The 16655-nt window shown below is 40.5% G+C and overlaps 2 protein-coding genes and 1 non-coding gene across 4 annotated transcripts; 2 read left to right on the forward strand and 1 right to left on the reverse strand.

The window, feature by feature from the left end:
* Nucleotides 1–2491: 2491 nt before the first annotated feature.
* Nucleotides 2492–11635, reverse strand: LOC125307172 (akt interacting protein). 2 transcript variants are annotated; one of them, XM_048263014.1, is made up of 10 exons: nt 11554–11635; nt 10189–10287; nt 8343–8551; nt 8125–8189; nt 7926–8026; nt 6460–6548; nt 5477–5575; nt 4420–4527; nt 4037–4097; nt 2492–3759 (listed from the first exon to the last, which is right to left on the reverse strand). In XM_048263014.1, the coding sequence occupies exons 2-10, from the start codon at nt 10228–10230 to the stop codon at nt 3652–3654; spliced, it is 882 nt and encodes a 293-aa protein (XP_048118971.1). In that variant the 5' UTR covers nt 10231–10287; nt 11554–11635; the 3' UTR covers nt 2492–3651. The 2 variants fall into 2 exon arrangements, with proteins under 2 accessions (XP_048118971.1, XP_048118972.1); XM_048263015.1 differs by lacking the exon at nt 11554–11635 and adding an exon at nt 10904–11128.
* A 164-nt stretch (nt 11636–11799) lies between these two features.
* rpl23a (ribosomal protein L23a) lies at nt 11800–13374 on the forward strand. Its single transcript, XM_048263017.1, has 2 exons — nt 11800–12037; nt 13056–13374. The coding sequence occupies exons 1-2, from the start codon at nt 11832–11834 to the stop codon at nt 13315–13317; spliced, it is 468 nt and encodes a 155-aa protein (XP_048118974.1). The 5' UTR covers nt 11800–11831; the 3' UTR covers nt 13318–13374.
* On the forward strand, nt 12134–12207 carry LOC125307745. The gene has a single exon (XR_007195781.1). It is a non-coding gene; the product is annotated as a small nucleolar RNA Z17 (small nucleolar RNA).
* Nucleotides 13375–16655: the final 3281 nt, after the last annotated feature.

Below are 16655 nucleotides of genomic sequence, written 5' to 3' on the forward strand. Positions count from 1 at the left end.
GGGAGCCCAAAATGGATCAGCGTGGAGGGCCGCGGGCCAAAACTAAATGTTTAAGTCTTGGACCATTCAATTGAAATGTATTGCATATTTGTGTAAAATTAACATTGTATAAAGCTAGACTGATTTTTAAGAAATAAAAAACTCTAGGCCTACTCTTAACTGCTTGTCTTTGTATGGTCTTTACAGTAGGCCTAGCCTACTTTACTTTTATTAATATCATGAAATGATTGAACATCCATATACATGTTTTAAGGAGTAGAAATATACATTGTATCTGAAGCAATCAAAATCTTTGAAGAAAAGCACATGGAGCAATTATGTGTTGAATATATTTGCATCAATATTGAATCAATATTTATTTTCAATTTATAAATTCATAATTAATAGAACACAACATGCCCCTATGTGACAAATTGACACATTCTTCTGAACAATCTTTTTTTCAGGTATGGAAACATATTTAAATGGAAAACATATATTTTTAAAAACTTTTTGTGAACGTTTTCACAAAATGTGTTTCCATACATTTGAAGTTTAAGACATATTAAGGAATAATACAATAAATATTCATTCAATGAATGCATTAAGACATAAGTCATTAACAAAATATTAATACAAATGTAAATGTAGGCCTAAATAGGCCTAAAAGATTTCTTGGCTAAGCATACAAGGCATTTGGTCTCTGCATTTATCCCATCCGTGAAATAGTGAACACACAGAGCACACAGTGAACACACAGTGAGGTGAAGCACACTAATTCGGAACAGTAAGCTGCCTTGCTACAGCCGCACTCGGGGAGCAGTGATGGGGTTAAGTGCCTTGCTCAAGGGCACTTCAGCCGTCCCTACTGGTCAGGGATCGAACCGGCAAATGCTCTGGTTACAAGCCTGAAGCCCAGGCCACGACTGCCCCCCAAATTTCATTGAGCAATTTGGGGGGCAGTCGTGGCCTACTGGTTAGTGCCAAAGACAAAATCAAGCCCTCAATTGGTACTATTATGGAGGGTAGGTCTATACTTTTCATCTAACAAAAGCAACGGCCAAAGTATAATTTGTAAACATGGTAAAATTAATTTGTGAAATGAAAAATTCAATAAAATACAATTATCTTCAAAAAAGATCAAGATTTAAGTGATAGGCTAGTTTCGCGGCTTACTCATAAACTTTAAGGTTTTAGAGTCTCTTATTCCCGAACATCCATTTGATAAGCCTATACACTAGCCTATTTGCCCTGGAGGAGCATTTTTCCAGTCTTGGATGTCTTTACAAACCTATACCATGTTCCCATGCTTGCTACTGGAAGATGTTTCATACTAACTGCTTTTCTACAGGATTACTTTGTTGAAGTAACAATTACAGCAAGCGTTGAGCAATGATGAAGATAAACATTTAGGCAACTGGTTTTAACACCGGTAATCTTCAAGCTCATTTTGCAAGCACATTAGTCATTCCTAGCTGTACAGTGTAGGCCTACCCTGTGAAATGAAAAGCTTGTACAACACATTGTCAATATTGCCAAAACACACCAATTAGCTATAAGGTCAATCAGTGGTGATTGTGTTCAAGTTCAAATTTATTTATATAGCACATCATCATACACAAAATAGTCATTCAATGTGCTTTACATTTTATGCATAGGACACTATATCAATTAATGATGATGACAATAAGAAATATATAAACAGCAAAGACAAATGAATTAAATAAAAACAAACCAAAATATATACTTAAATAAAATAAAAACAAAATGAAATAGATGCAGCAACAAAACAATAATTGTATAACTCCCATACTGAAAGTCAACAGATTAATAAAAGGCAATAGAAAATAATTCAGTATTTAATATCTTTTTTAAACCAGCTACTGTTTGGGCAGTTTTGATCTCCACTGGGAGCTGGTTCTAGCTGTCGTAACGGCTAAATGCCAGTTCACCCCATGTTGCCTCTGGACACTACAGCTGACCAGTTCAGATCTAAGGTTTATATTGAGCTACCAGGTTTATACTGCATCAAGCTAATTTGACAGATATGACAGGTGGGGCGCAAGTTTTTTTGTGCCTAATGCCTTTCTTTGACAAGGAAGATCATAGATTCAAACTAAAATAGCCACACACAAACATTGGAGTCATAAACAGACCGACATACGACTTAAAACATCAGATCCTGCGGATCAAGACGGGAAAAACCTGGAACCAAAATGCAAAACTAATATTTTACCATTATCTTTTTGCTGGGGTGATGGGGTCAGGTGAGGCTTTACAATTCCTGCACTTCCAAAGTAGGGAATGACAGAAAAAGTTTCAAAACCACTGAGCGAACATGTCTGCAATATATTGAGTCCAAGCCTATAAGGGTCATCTAGACAATTAGTATGTTGAGGTGCAAGTTAGAGTGTTGGTCAGTTTTTTACTTTTCACTTGTTTTAAACCAAATCTTGTTACTGCATCTTTAAGCCACAACACTATAAAAATCACTCAAATTAAATTCAACAAGGTGGCTTAAAATGTTTTATTTGCCTTCAGAGAATAGCATTTTTAAAAACTCAAACCGTTCTCCACTGCACAGCCTTTCAAAACAGTCTGTTGTGTCAAATCATATAGGAAAGCAACAAAATGGAATGGGTGAGCTGAAAGAAAACAAAGCTCAAGATGTAGTGTGGAGAAGAAAATAAACAAACAAAACACATCCTAAAGACAAGGTTCTCAGATAGAATCACTACCTCTAATGAGGTTAGCCACTTCCATACAAGAGCTGCTATATTTACACATCAAAAACCCTTCAACCATTTAATTAAGATCAAGAGACACATTCAAAGAGAATTACAATGCTGAACAATAAATGATCATATATAACTTATTTTCTTAAAATGGTTTGCTTGATCTGAGTCATATATTAAAACCTATTTAATACACAGTATAGTTTTACACAGTATGGATGAAATAAAAATAAAAAAAATAAAAGAAAAAGAGTTTTCCCCATTATTTCCGATTTGAAAGTCCCATTTCAAAGCAACTTCATTGGGAAGATCCTAACTAAATTTGGAGAGGACAAATGGGGTGGGGGACACCTAAAAAGCTTTAAGCTCACCAAGTCCAAACTGCTATATCAATATCTCTTGTGTCAATCCTGAGCCCTTCAGAACATTCTTAATGTGTTTATAATGAACTAGGTTCATCGTTTTGTTACGTTCATTTGTGATTGAGTAGCTGACATCATGTCACTTACACTGAAGGTGAGGTGGTCTGTTGCTTCTGAAATCAAAGTAACAAACGACGACAACAACAAAAACATGTGCAACCCAAATATGTGCAAGTAACAAAAACGATCTACTCTAAGGTACAAGCTCTATGCAGTTTGATTGCTTTCCAGCCTTGGTGTTGCTAAGACATCCAGTTTTGTCATAGTTGATCTACATACGCAAATGCAGGCGCTCATTTTAGTTCTAAAGCAGTTTCAGCAGATGTCTAGAGTACATTTGTTTGTTGTTGTACGTGTATCTTTTTAAAGCTGAGCAAGGGTGTTTTCGCAAATGAAAATGAAGTCCATACAATTGCTTCAAAAAAAGGGCAAGGTTCCCAGCAGCACAAGTTGATCCAACACGATCCCTCATGCTTTGCCGTTCCCTCTAGTGGCCAGATGAGGCAACTGCAGGCTTAAGTCTGAAGAGTGCTGTCCTCTTTGCTGAAGGGTTGCGTGGATCCAGGCTTCACCCATGACAGGCCGGACACCTGTAGGCCCTTGTGGTGATCCTCAGGTCGTCTCTATAGAGACACAAAACACATCAGTGACTCACACCCCACCCGCCTACCCCAAATAAGACAAGCACTCTCATGCTCTGGAACTACTGGTCATCTTGAAGACCCTTGAGGGTTGCACTCTGAAACATGCAGGCAAAGACGTGCACTTCCGCTTGGTCACGAGGAGGAAACATGCAAGCATGCACTCAAAACAAACGTATTGTGTTTTCACAGACGGCGTGTAGGAAATGTATGAAAATGTTTTACTTTTTCGGCAGGGTGGTGCATCGTGAGCACTCACTTTATGTGTGAACATCCTCTCCTTCGCCTCCTCGTGGACTGTTGGGTTCCATGGGGAGAAACTAAAACACAGAATGATTTTGAGAAAAGTTTACATTGATGGTAGTGTCCAGATGGCAAGAGTCAACAATAATTTAAACAACAACTTTATATAGACCCTTTCAACAAGAAAAACAAAAACAATGCTTGAACGTTCTATTTTGTTCCCAATCTACTTCTGCTTCATTAAGATAAACATATGGAACGTTAAAACGGAAGCCTTGTGGGAACTACTACTGGAACTCTTGAAACAGTCAATACATGCAAATACTTATGCGTATGACACAATTCATCCAAACCCATTTTGGTCAAAATTTAAAATTGCATGCAAGAGGTTTCACTCACCTTATTGCGTAAGGATCATCGATCTTGGGCTTGTCAAAGAGGTGGCTGTTGCACAGCTTTACGCTTTCCACCACCTTGCTTTTGAAGAGCTGCACATCCTTGTCATACCTGAGCACAAAAACAGACGCAATGAGTCACACGCACCAGTGGCATCCACAGCCTCCATGGCCCAGTGAAAGAGGCCTTTCACAGTAAGTCGGAAGCAGCTACAGCGTGTGCATGTGAGAGAATCACACCCCAGACATCTGCCCGAGCGGAGCTTTCTGATCTAATTTAATCCAGAGTGGTTCATTACTGTACGTCTCCTTTGACCTTTGTTAGAATGGCTTGCTACAACGTCATGTTGGATTTTATGTAGAGAATATCAGTGCTTGACATAAAATTAAGGTCCTGTAGTCACTTTGTGAATAAAATTGCACATGGTCTTCTCATAAATATGCATTCTGGAAATGCTTTGTGTTTCAAAACAATGTGAGAATACAGAAATAGAGGACTCCATGCGTAATTTCTATTATGAAACAAAAGCGCAGCTGCTTCAGTACAGGTTCACTCTAGACCCATTTTCCAGCATGAGAAAACCCCGCTGTAAAGGACCATCTGAGGGACTGTGCTGTTCCCATGGGTTGCCCTCTGGGTTTCAGAACTGAAAATGGAACATCTCTACAAATTGCAGACAGAAATAGCACAGCTACATCACTTCAGATCAAAAAAGACCCTGCAAGTTAACTATTTTCATAAGCAATGAAATCACACCATTCATAATCCATATGTGTGTAATAAATAAATAAATAAATAAATAAATCAAACAAACAACAAAAAAACACATATCCGTATGATGTGCGGAAATATATTAATTGATGGGGACAAACCATTTGTGTTGATTCCAAGTAGGTCACATCAGAGGCAACTAAATAAACCCTGGATAAACATATCAATACAGGCTCAGTATACAGTCAATAGAGCTAACGGGAGTGGAATAGCCAAAGGCCAAATACAGGACATGCCAGCTGAAGCCCTGGGTGCCCACGTGGGGGGAGAGGGAGGAAGAGGAACTCACAGAACGGCGGCTTCTGGGTTAAGCGGCTCCATGGTGTTGATCTTGTAGAAGACTGTGCGTGCATACATCAGGACCTGCCAAATGTGGTTGTGATTGCGCCTGTGGGAAGAAAGAAAAATAGCAAGACGTTTTTTTTAAAAGTGCCGAGGCAACAGCAGCCAAGGGAAACACTACTAACAACCAAGCATGTTGGTAAATAGGCCTAGGCTCTCAACTCTGTCCAAGTCAAAGTGAGAGATTGGAGCTTTCAGATCTGAAGGACTGCACAGTCTGAGCCAATATAAAGCACTGGGCATTAAGGCAGAAAACATGTTTTGTTGAGTCCCCTCACTTGAATTGTAGCCGTCTGCCCACTGGCAGTACTGCCAGCTGAAAGTGCCGGACACCAGAGAAGATGGCCACGCACTCTCAAGTTAGCACAGTGCCCTTTGGACTTGAGCTACCACAGTGAAATCAAGTCAGCATTTTATGGACTTCCCACATGCACAGTCATGAATTCATAGTGCTCTGTGTTAGAAGAGCTTGCCATCTGAATTAACACAGGGGTGTCATTTTCTTAAGGAGCAAGTTGGCAAATCATTGTCCTAAATGGGTCCCTCAGAGTAGATAGATCACAATATAGTAGTCGGGATAGCCTATAGTGGAGTAGTATAGTGATGGGCAAATGAAGCTTTGGTGAACCACTAAACCACAGCAGTGTGAAGCTAGCAACACTAATGAAAAAATCCAATATGGCTGCCACATGTAGATTTTTCAACATAAAAGTCCTTACCCAAACCAGTATATGTAACCAAAAATATTGGTTTGCTAAGGACTTTTATGTTGAAAAAAATGTATGTGTAGCGGCCATCTTTTTGCTTTTCAGCTAGTGTCGCTAGGTTCACACTGCTTCATTTGGCCATCACTAGAGTAGTACATCACAACACTGACCATAAAAGTATGGAGTGCATGGGATGGGCTGGGTGTAAAGCAGTGAAGCCTACCTCCATTTTGTGAATGCTCTTCGGACATCAAGCTCCCCTGATTCAGGATCCACTAGTGGATGGAAGACTGGAATATCAAACACCACCCTCTATCGAAAACAAAAGGAGAAGCCTTGAGGAAAACAGCATTAACCCCAAATTCAAACTCAGACATTTTTTTGTGTTTCTTGGGCAGATACCAGTATTACCAACTGATAACTAACTAACTAATCTATTCAATCTAACCTTACAAAGTAGTTGCACAAATGCATTACTGTAGTTTCAGGTCAACATGCATGATTTATTTTGTTGATATTAACCAAAGCAAGTCATGTATTGCAATAAATATGGATTGCAATACTTGTTGAAAGGAAAGTAAACACCATAAAAACTAACAGTAAATAAAACTGAAGGCTAAGCCATCATCAAAGCTTTTGCTCACAAAACAGACATCGAAATTTCATCACATATTCGATGTTCCTGTCCCTGACAGTAGGATTAAGGCATGATCATGTCCTCACTCCTGCAGCACCCTGAGAATCTGAGCAGTCAACATATGAACTTAATAACTAGTTGCAAATGCTCCGTGAAGCCCCATGCCCCAGTGATAGAGCCATAAGCCACCTCCCCAGTCATGTTCTCATTATGGGGAATCTGCCCTAGGGTGAAGCAGTAAAATGTGACATTTCACATCAGCATTCCCACAGTGCAGTTAGTTAGCAGCATGTCATGTAATGATTCACAGTAGGACAGTCACACAGAGAGGACTGAACGGAGTACCAATCTGCTTGGCTTCAGTGGCACAAGTCTCTATACACCCATCTCACTTTCACTTGCTCAGCGTTAACATAACATCTACTGTACTTGATGGTGCTCGACACTAAACAGGATGCAAGTCCACAAATCGGTGAAAACAATCTGGTGCATTTATCAGGCAAGCCACGCCTGGTTTGAGCACAAACACATTCTTTCGTAATTATTACGCGCTGTATATTATTGCCCGGTTTCCTGTACGTGGATTAAGCCTCGTCCTAGACTAACAGAACTTTGATGAAGATCTCCACTGAAAATAAGCATTTGGGCTAACATTAGGCCTCATCCATATGTTATGGGAAACTGGCCCTATGAGTAAACAGTCATGTCTGCAGCTGCAGCATGACCCAGAACAAGAGACACAGACCAGCATGATCATGCAGGCCACCATTCCAAAAGGGCTTTAGTATGTGTTGACTAGGCAGACAAACAAACAAATTAAACATTACAGTGCAGACCATTAAAAAGAGAGAGGTCTAAGGACTTTTAAATAACCCTTTGCCAAAGGCTGATAATGTGAGACTTAAATGCTACAGCACCACACACCAAATTCCATGGAAAAAAACAGAGAGATATAATGAAGGGGAAAATGAGCTGGACAGAATTAAAACCACCAACATTTTAATCAACAGTGTTGATTGATGTGCTCCATGCGGTTTAATGAGGTTACTTACTGGGCAGTCTCCATCAGGGTAGTTATCAGGGATGTAGACGGTGAACTTAAAAACTCCATCTTGGTACAATCCATGCCTGATGAATATGACACCAAACCACACTGGAAAAGAATAGGAGCAGTCAGTCACCTCTAACAAATATATAAATCAGTCCTTTTTAATAACATTTAAAGCATGATTGCACAGGATTTGTCCTTACTCAAGGCTGATCTGTAGGAAGGCTGCACATAAATGCCTGGAAGTTTCTGCTTGATCACAAGTGTGCTACAAGAAAAAGTAAGCAGGAAACAATTACGATAAAACCACCACACCCAAATGCAGCAGCTGGACACAAGAGCTTTAGTGGGAGTAGACTGTCTGATCTCTGAACCGTCTGGTCAACGGTGAGCAAGGTCATTCAAGGGCGAGTGTACTCACAACTCTGCCAGTAACGAGTACTCCAGGTAGAAAGGCCCGTAGGAGGCATGCGTGCCGTTGGCAGACTGCGCGGAGGTGGCCGGGGATGGGGGCTTCGTGACGGGGACTGTGTTCTTGGGGATGGAGGGGAGCTGCTTCTTTCCAAACGGAGGCCGGGCCGGGCTGGCTCTGTGCTCTCCCTGCCCACTCTGCTCCTCGCTGTCGGACCTCTGCCACAACGGGGGAGATAGAACACGCAGGGTTAGGCCTCCAACTCCTATAGTACATCTGCCATACAGCTTTCTGTCAAACTCATCAGAATGTAGCAAGGCAGAGAAGAAATCTTTTGAAATTGATTCCCATGGTCTAAAAAGAGTCCCATCACCTTTACAATATGAGCTATAACAAAGGCTAGAGGTCCGTGTAATGGCCTAGACAGATTTCCTGTGTCCCTTTTTCTTTGGTTTCATTTTACTTCCTTTTTTCCATTTGTTTTACTGCATATTCAAAAACAAAGGCAACAAAATGATTTCATCTCTTCTCCAAAGTCAGCGGCTCATTTTGTGTTTGTTTTAAGCAGTAGGCCTATATTAAATTGCCCCACATTTTGACACATCTTTTTGAATTCTGCAGAAATGTTTGGATCATGGGTCTTTGTATGCATTATAGAAAAAAAATCTGTTTTTCTGTTTTTTCTTATACAAGAGAATGTCTACTGAATGATGCCAGGACCCACTCTTCCAGATGAGTTTCTGGATCAACAAACTTAGCACCGAGACTCAAGTTTGACCATCAAGCTAAACTAGCGTCAAGACTCCAGATTGAACACAAGCCTATTTCTTCAATTTGTGTGTTTATTTACTGAGGTAAGGCTGACTACTAGCAAGGCAGCAAGGCAGCGAGCCACGAGGCTGTCCGCTACTGGCCAGACGAACCAGAGGCATGTGATACCCCTTGCTCTCTGACTACGCTCTCAGATTCCAGGGGCCCGGCAGACATCTGTTTCCCTGCTCCACGGGAGGGGAGTGGAGAGAGCAGGGGAGGGCTTCAGTACCATGGGCAGGAACGTGAGGGGACAGCAGGGGACTACATACACAAAGGCTACTGTAAACGCCAGACAGAATTTAGGCTGATCATACTGTATCTCTGCAAGCACAAAGCACACAGGGAGCGGAGCAGAACAGTCACGAGGGAACAGAATCTTAAAACAGGGGGTCCCTCCAAACCCCTTGCAAATGACTAGAAAGTAGACTAAGAATAAAAGAAACGGCCTCTACCTTGATTGCTACTGTGAGTACAGTATTTTGTCAAGGAAACTATACAATGGCTCCATATGCCTTGTCTATATTCCAATGATACCCTGTATAATCCTTGTTGCAATCAATGACACTCTACCGTAAGGATGAACGGTCCTTTTACTAAACATCTACTCGTATACAAAGCACTCAATCTCCTGCAAAACTGATCTTAATCCCCAGCCCTGAGTTTGCACGTGATCTACCACTGAAGTCACATGGCACATTGCTTTACACTCCACTAATCTAAAGCGCAAATGGCATCAAGTAAACATCTGATGCTAACTAAACAAACTTTATTAATTTATCTTTTGCCAGATGTACACCTATGTCTGCTCAGGGCATTGCTGTAAATGAGCTCAATGCTCAGATAAGTTCCTGAGGTCAGGCATTGGGAAAGGTGCACTCACAAGACCTTTATACTGTCTAAGACAGAAGAAGAATAAGAGCAAACATCCACAATCTTATACAGTCCACACTTAATTCTAGGATGATAACTAGCTTGTTCTAAACATTGCCTATAATAATAAAGTATACTGTGCACATCATCTTAACCTCCACCCTCCTCTTACCTTACGACCAGTATTTGTAGACATACTCCAGAAAGGGTTCATTACTCATGGGGAAAGCGATGAGAGTCCTTGTCCTCGTCTAGCTGGAGGGGACGCTGGCTGCATAAAATCGAGAAGGTGAAAATACAGTTTGAAACTTAGTTCATACATAATACTTCACTATATAAAGTTCGCTGACACAACATTGCGCAAAATAAAAATAAAAAGTTTTATTTCGGCAGCTATTCTAAATCAATCATCTTTCAGGGGCAAGCACAGCTGTTGGCTGAGTGCTGCACTGTCATTTTTTGGCCACCAAAACAAAGATCCACGACGCATCACGAACATTTCACACCAACACATTACAAGAAGACAATGGCAGTGATTTAAAGCCAGTCTTAATTAGCGAACAGATAAAATCAAATACTAATCTGATTTGGTCAAAGTTAAAAAGCAGGCACTCCGGTTGTGCGTAACGTTACGCTTGCAATGGTAACATAGCTTGCTAGCTAGCATGCTGCACAGTAACTAGTCAGAAAATCGTAGCAGGCACCAGGTTCAAAGGCAATATGCTGACACCAGATTTAAATTAAACTATTAGTAGTACCAATTAATTTTGATATGTCGTAAGTGTAATCTTATTAATAGTCTGTGCAAAGAGGTTTAACAGTGATGTCGCCAGCTAACGCTAGCTAGAACAGCTGACATTAACGTTAAATGATTGTAGCTGACCTACCATACAGAGGAATGAAGATATCGTTTGTATTCAAAGCTGACCAGCTTTTCTTAACCGTGTGCACAATTGGTAACTGTGTCGGAGGTGTCAAACAAGCATTACATTGTAGCTCATGAACGCTTCATTTAAATTATTACTCGCAATTAATCAATGAACGCGTATTGTTTAGCTCCCAATGCTAACTTTGACTTCTGTGCTCTCTGTCTGAAGCTAATCTCTTAGAAAAATATCAGTGAACTTCATCTCACACAAGCATGCTGTGGGGCAGTACAATTGGGCAGACGATTTGTGATTGGTTCTTGTTTATGTATTCTCTAGTGTGATTTGCTCACGCCCTCAGTAGTTTAACAACCTAAACAAACAAACTAGTTTGTTAAATATTTACTTATACATATTTGCTGTCACATACTATATGATATCAGGAAACATCAACCATTCTTTGTCAGGTCAAATCGTACGCAACGTTACAGATACCCAGGGGTATGGACGATCTCGCGGACGGGAGTGGCATCTCAAAGTTTTGTAAGAACACAAGGACTAGTTAAAATATATGGACGAGACTGACCTATATAACATGTAATGTCGATACAAGCAACATTCTTTTCAATAATGTCATTTGACTTGAAAATGTTCTGCAAAAGCAAACTCACCGACTGGTTAGAGTTCCGAATCGTCTGGCATTTTTAAAGCAACATTCTTTCCACTAAGGTCCAACCCAAAGTGAATTGATTCTAAACTGCTATTGGTTTATACCTTATATCAGATTTTTTTTATTAACTCACCAAACTGTCAATCACTTAAAACCAACATAACCTTACCCCATTGGTCATAATCATAGGTCGAAGGCGGTATCTCATTGATTGTCTTGTGTTATTGGGTGTTCAGTCGAATGTAGGGGATCGCAATTCCCGCACGTGTCCTTTCCGTCATGGCACCGAAGGCGAAGAAAGAAGCTGTGCCTGCTAAGACCGAGGCTAAGTCTAAGGCCTTGAAGGCCAAGAAGGCTGTTCTCAAAGGAGTACACAGCCAAAAGAAGAAGAAAATGAGGACTAGTCCAACCTTCCGTCGCCCAAAGACCCTGCGTCTGAAAAGGCAACCCAAATACCCCAGGAAGAGCGCGCCTCGTCGCAACAAGTAAGTCCGTAATGAAATGTCGACTGACTCGGTTCGCTGGCTAATGTTAGCCAACGAGACCTGGTAGATACTATTGCCACCCATGGTTATTAGTGTGGTGCATATGATGGTTACTTGCGATCAAAGTATGATCTGCGATGATTACACTCTTTTTACACAACTGATGCACCCATTTTGTACCCGTTAGTTTTGTGAGCGTGAACGATGCTTTGACAGTAACGTTAGCTAGTTGAAGCTAGCCACGTTTGATGGCTAAATTTGATGTTGCATGAGGTTAGCAAAATGGCCTACTAGTATGCTAATGTAAACTTAGGTGGTAGCGATCCTACATTTGGTTGGCTAGTATTACTGTGGTAGACGCACTGAAAATGGCTTATTTGCTAATCTTTTGGAGTAAATCGTAGTATTATCCTGGTTTTTAAAAGTTTGGTCATAACTGGCGCGTCTTGTAACGCAAATGTTAATGTTATATGTGCGCATGGGCCTCCCCCGTCAACGTTGCCCACGTTAGCGGTTAGCTTCTGACTACTGAAACGGAAAAAAATAACCGATTCATTAAGAATCAAGTTAACAGCTGCATCTTGCATTATTAGTCAGAATGGCCAGGGTATGCTGCACTATAAGTTGGTCCGCCGATTTTAAGGAACATCAGGAAGTTAAAACAGCAGAGGTTCAGATCTTGACATTTTGGTGAAGTAACGCTAGCCAAACACTTCGTGAAGAGTTGGATGCTCGCAAATATACCACGAGGTTGGTTGTTGGAGTATAGTATATGCATTTGTTGTGGCATTTGTACATCATTAGTCTTGGGTTATGAATAATGTAAACACACTTTCACCAAGATGGTCACTGATTATCACAGAACACGTGAACCAATTAAGCAATGTGTACAGCCAGACTTAACCGAAATCGTACTTAATAGGCCATAGGGTAATAACCTCAGCAAGGATCATGGATTAAATTTACCTGAGTAATGATTGATTCTCTTTTTTCCCCCTGTATTTCTGTCGCCCCTTAGGTTGGATCACTATGCCATCATCAAATTCCCACTCACCACAGAGTCTGCCATGAAGAAGATTGAGGACAACAACACCCTGGTCTTCATCGTTGATGTTAAGGCCAATAAGCATCAGATCAAACACGCTGTCAAGAAGCTGTACGACATTGATGTGGCCAAAGTCAACACGCTCATCAGGCCTGATGGGGAGAAGAAGGCATACGTTCGTCTTGCACCAGATTATGATGCATTGGACGTTGCAAACAAAATTGGCATCATCTAAACTGCTCTTGGTGGTATATGCCGAGTGTCAAAATAAAATCTAAAAAAAAAATCTAAATCAGGCTACTTGTAATTTTTCAGTTATGTAGTGTGAAATGTTTGTTCAGTACATGTTTTATATGAAAGAATACAATACAGGTGAAACTGAATTTCACAAAGTAAAACAAAGTGGAAACTGTATTTAACTTGTTAGTCTTTATTTCAGGGTTCCCACAGGTCATGGAATTTCTGGAATATCATGGAATTTTGAAAAGTCTATTCCAGACATGGAAAGTCAGGGAATTTTATTTTGGAGGCAAAGTCATGGAATATCAGGGAATTTTGTTGTAGAGGTTTAAAATGTACTTGCCAAAATACATTAATACATATTTCCACGTATGTACATCTGGATACGTATGTACAACTGGATATTAACAGCATTTGAGTAGGCCAAATTTGTTTATTCGATATCCATTTCTTCATCACCCGCTCTAAAAGAGTTAATGATTCTTGAATGCTACACAGCTGCTCTGAAATCATCGGTCAGTATCTTGTAACAATCATATAGTAAGTCATGGAAATTCAGATTTTTCACATTTGACTTAGAGTAGGTACCTTGTTATTTAAGTGATTGTCCCGAACATAGCCTGTAAATATCTATAGACCATGTGGATGGGGGGTGACCCAGCAATGTGTCTTCCAGGCAGCGCTGCCACCGTCGACTTAAACGCAGCTCATCCTAACCCTAACCATAGCGTCTTCCTGGCAGCACTACCTTGAAAACAACGTTGGGGGCATAAAACACCCAGGGACCATCATTCTGACTAAGGAAGCATCCCCAGGACCACTAATGAATAGAAATACTGATTCCCACTGTGAAACTACATGACTGAATCCTTTGTCAGGGACCACCAGCAATGTCGTCATTGACCACTGGTTGAAAGCCCTTGCATATAGGCCATGCTGGAAGGCTAATCGATTTCTGATACCACTGGGAATTTGTCAGAGGATTACTCCCATGCTGAAGCCTGGCAAAGTCATTCTGTCATTTGTGGGGGGAAAAAACAAAAAGTGATAGGAATGCTCCAAGTTAATCATGCATTACTTTTTTGTCCAGTGACTAAAATAAACCGAATAAAAGTCTGTTTAAAGTAGTTGAATAGCCTACATAATAGACTAAATAGTTACAAAAAATAACAATAGCAAATTGTCATAAACATAAACAGACTAAGGAGAAATAACTAGATACAAAATCTACACTACCATACTATTATGATTATTCCAGTGTGTGGATATATTGAATAGTCAGGGAAACTACTGTACTTCATCAGGGGATAACCATGTGTTACTTCAGGACAAAATGCCTAAACGTACTTTTCTGTGTTGGATTTAGACGTATTACTGCTATACTTCTGGGAGATCTGAGCTATATTTTTAGGGTCTCACAAACATTTATGTTGGTCTAGGTATTGTTCTGTATTCCCACAATGGCTCAGTGCATTGCTGAATGATAATTGATTGATCTCTTGACAGTTTTGCTTAATTGTTATTTTAAGAAACAAAAAAATCTAATTTAATGCTCCACTGATTAACCTAATTGGGGGAAGTGACATTGTCCAAGTTTGAAAGAAGAAACTTAATTATTGACTTAATTATTGCTTCATTATCTGATTCTATTTTGTTTCCTTTACACTTCATTGATAAAGTTAATTAGCGTCCAGTTTCTTAATGGATCAGTCAACAATGCAAGGTCATGGACTTCCCATGGCATATACAAATCAAAAAGTCCATTAACACAAATGGGTTCATATCTGTTTGAGTTCAACTGCTATTTGCAAATGGCCTGACACAGAAACTTACCCGATGTTTATGCCCTCCACCCCATCTGGCCCAGACAGAGAGCACATTAGGAGAGGTGAGGTCTGTGACCACAATTAGTCCATAACAAAAACAAGCGAAAGGTCCTGATGTTATTAGGAAGTGTTACCATGAGCCATTATGGGAAAAGAAACCAAGACAATTGACTTTGATATTTAGTTCTTATGATTTTAATGTTTGTGTTTAGGCTACTCCCTATTTTCCCTCATTTAATTCAATGAAAACATAGCAAAAGATCATTGGCACATGGTGAGTGTGTCAGGTCAGGTATATATGCCCACTCAACATTTTAAAAGTTTTTTACTCTGTGAGCTATATCTATATTAATATACCGCGGCTTTTGAGATAATGCGAGCTATCTATATGTGAGCTATCTATATTAATATACTGCAGCTTTTGAGATAATGTTGTCTCTTAATCACTTTTAATGAGAGGGTGAATAACCAACATGTAGCCTAGACGTCTCCAAACACGTCCACCCAATAAACATCAAGTGTGTGTTCATTTGGTTTTGCCCCAAAGGATAATGACTGTCACAGAATCTCAGCGAGTTTCTTTAAAACCTCTGTCTCACCCACTTATTCAAGAGGGTGCCAGAACTTTCATGCAGCTCAGGACGCCCCAATTGCATGGAACATTGAATGAAATATGTTTACTGCTTATACTTCCTGTCACTCCCATCTCTTCAGAGGCTTTATGGCCCACTCGCCCAGATCTGCAATTTGGTTTAAATGACAGTTAAAAATTGCAATTGGCAGCCCCAGGTGACATCTGTCCTGTCAGCGGAGAGATAACAAAAGCAGTGAGAACGGATGACTCTGTGTCCAGATAATAACTAATAACCACGTTAGTTTGAATAAGGAAAGCTGCAGCCGGATTCAAATGCGATATTCATTTTCCCAATATGAGCAACCAGGGAACAGACACGCAGACAGAGGGGGAGGGAGAGAGAGAGAGAGAGAGAGAGAGAAAGCATCAACCCAAGTCCCGCACAGAGCAATCGTCTTGTCTTATCCCTCAGGCTACGGCCTGGCTAACACCTCAATGCAGCAATTATTTGCTGTAATGACTGCAGTTCAAATAAGCCCAGAGATTTTATTAAACCAAATGAGAGAATCATCTGTGTATTATCACCTTTTGATTGACAATGACAAGTGTTGGGCCGACACGGATGTGAGCGTGATGAAGAAGCTCCCGGCAAAGCTCTCAATAATCTTCCCCGTGATAAAGTTGCCCGGCGAAAGCCCAGCCAGAGGAGGGAGGAGGAGGCCCTGTGTGCATATTAATTCCCATTGTCGGTGCCCTGCCAAGGCTAGAGGGGAAGCACTTGGGCCGGTAATCTGGACGGGTGAGGCGGAAACCCTTACATACACTGGGTGGCATTCCGTGGCACTAATGAAAAAGAAAATCCGTCGCACTGATGGTGTGCATAGATTTCACTATATAGGAATAATGAAATAGACATATTCATATTAAAAGTAA

Source organism: Alosa alosa, chromosome 14, assembly GCF_017589495.1.
Source record: "Alosa alosa isolate M-15738 ecotype Scorff River chromosome 14, AALO_Geno_1.1, whole genome shotgun sequence".
NCBI classification, from domain to species: domain Eukaryota; kingdom Metazoa; phylum Chordata; class Actinopteri; order Clupeiformes; family Clupeidae; genus Alosa; species Alosa alosa.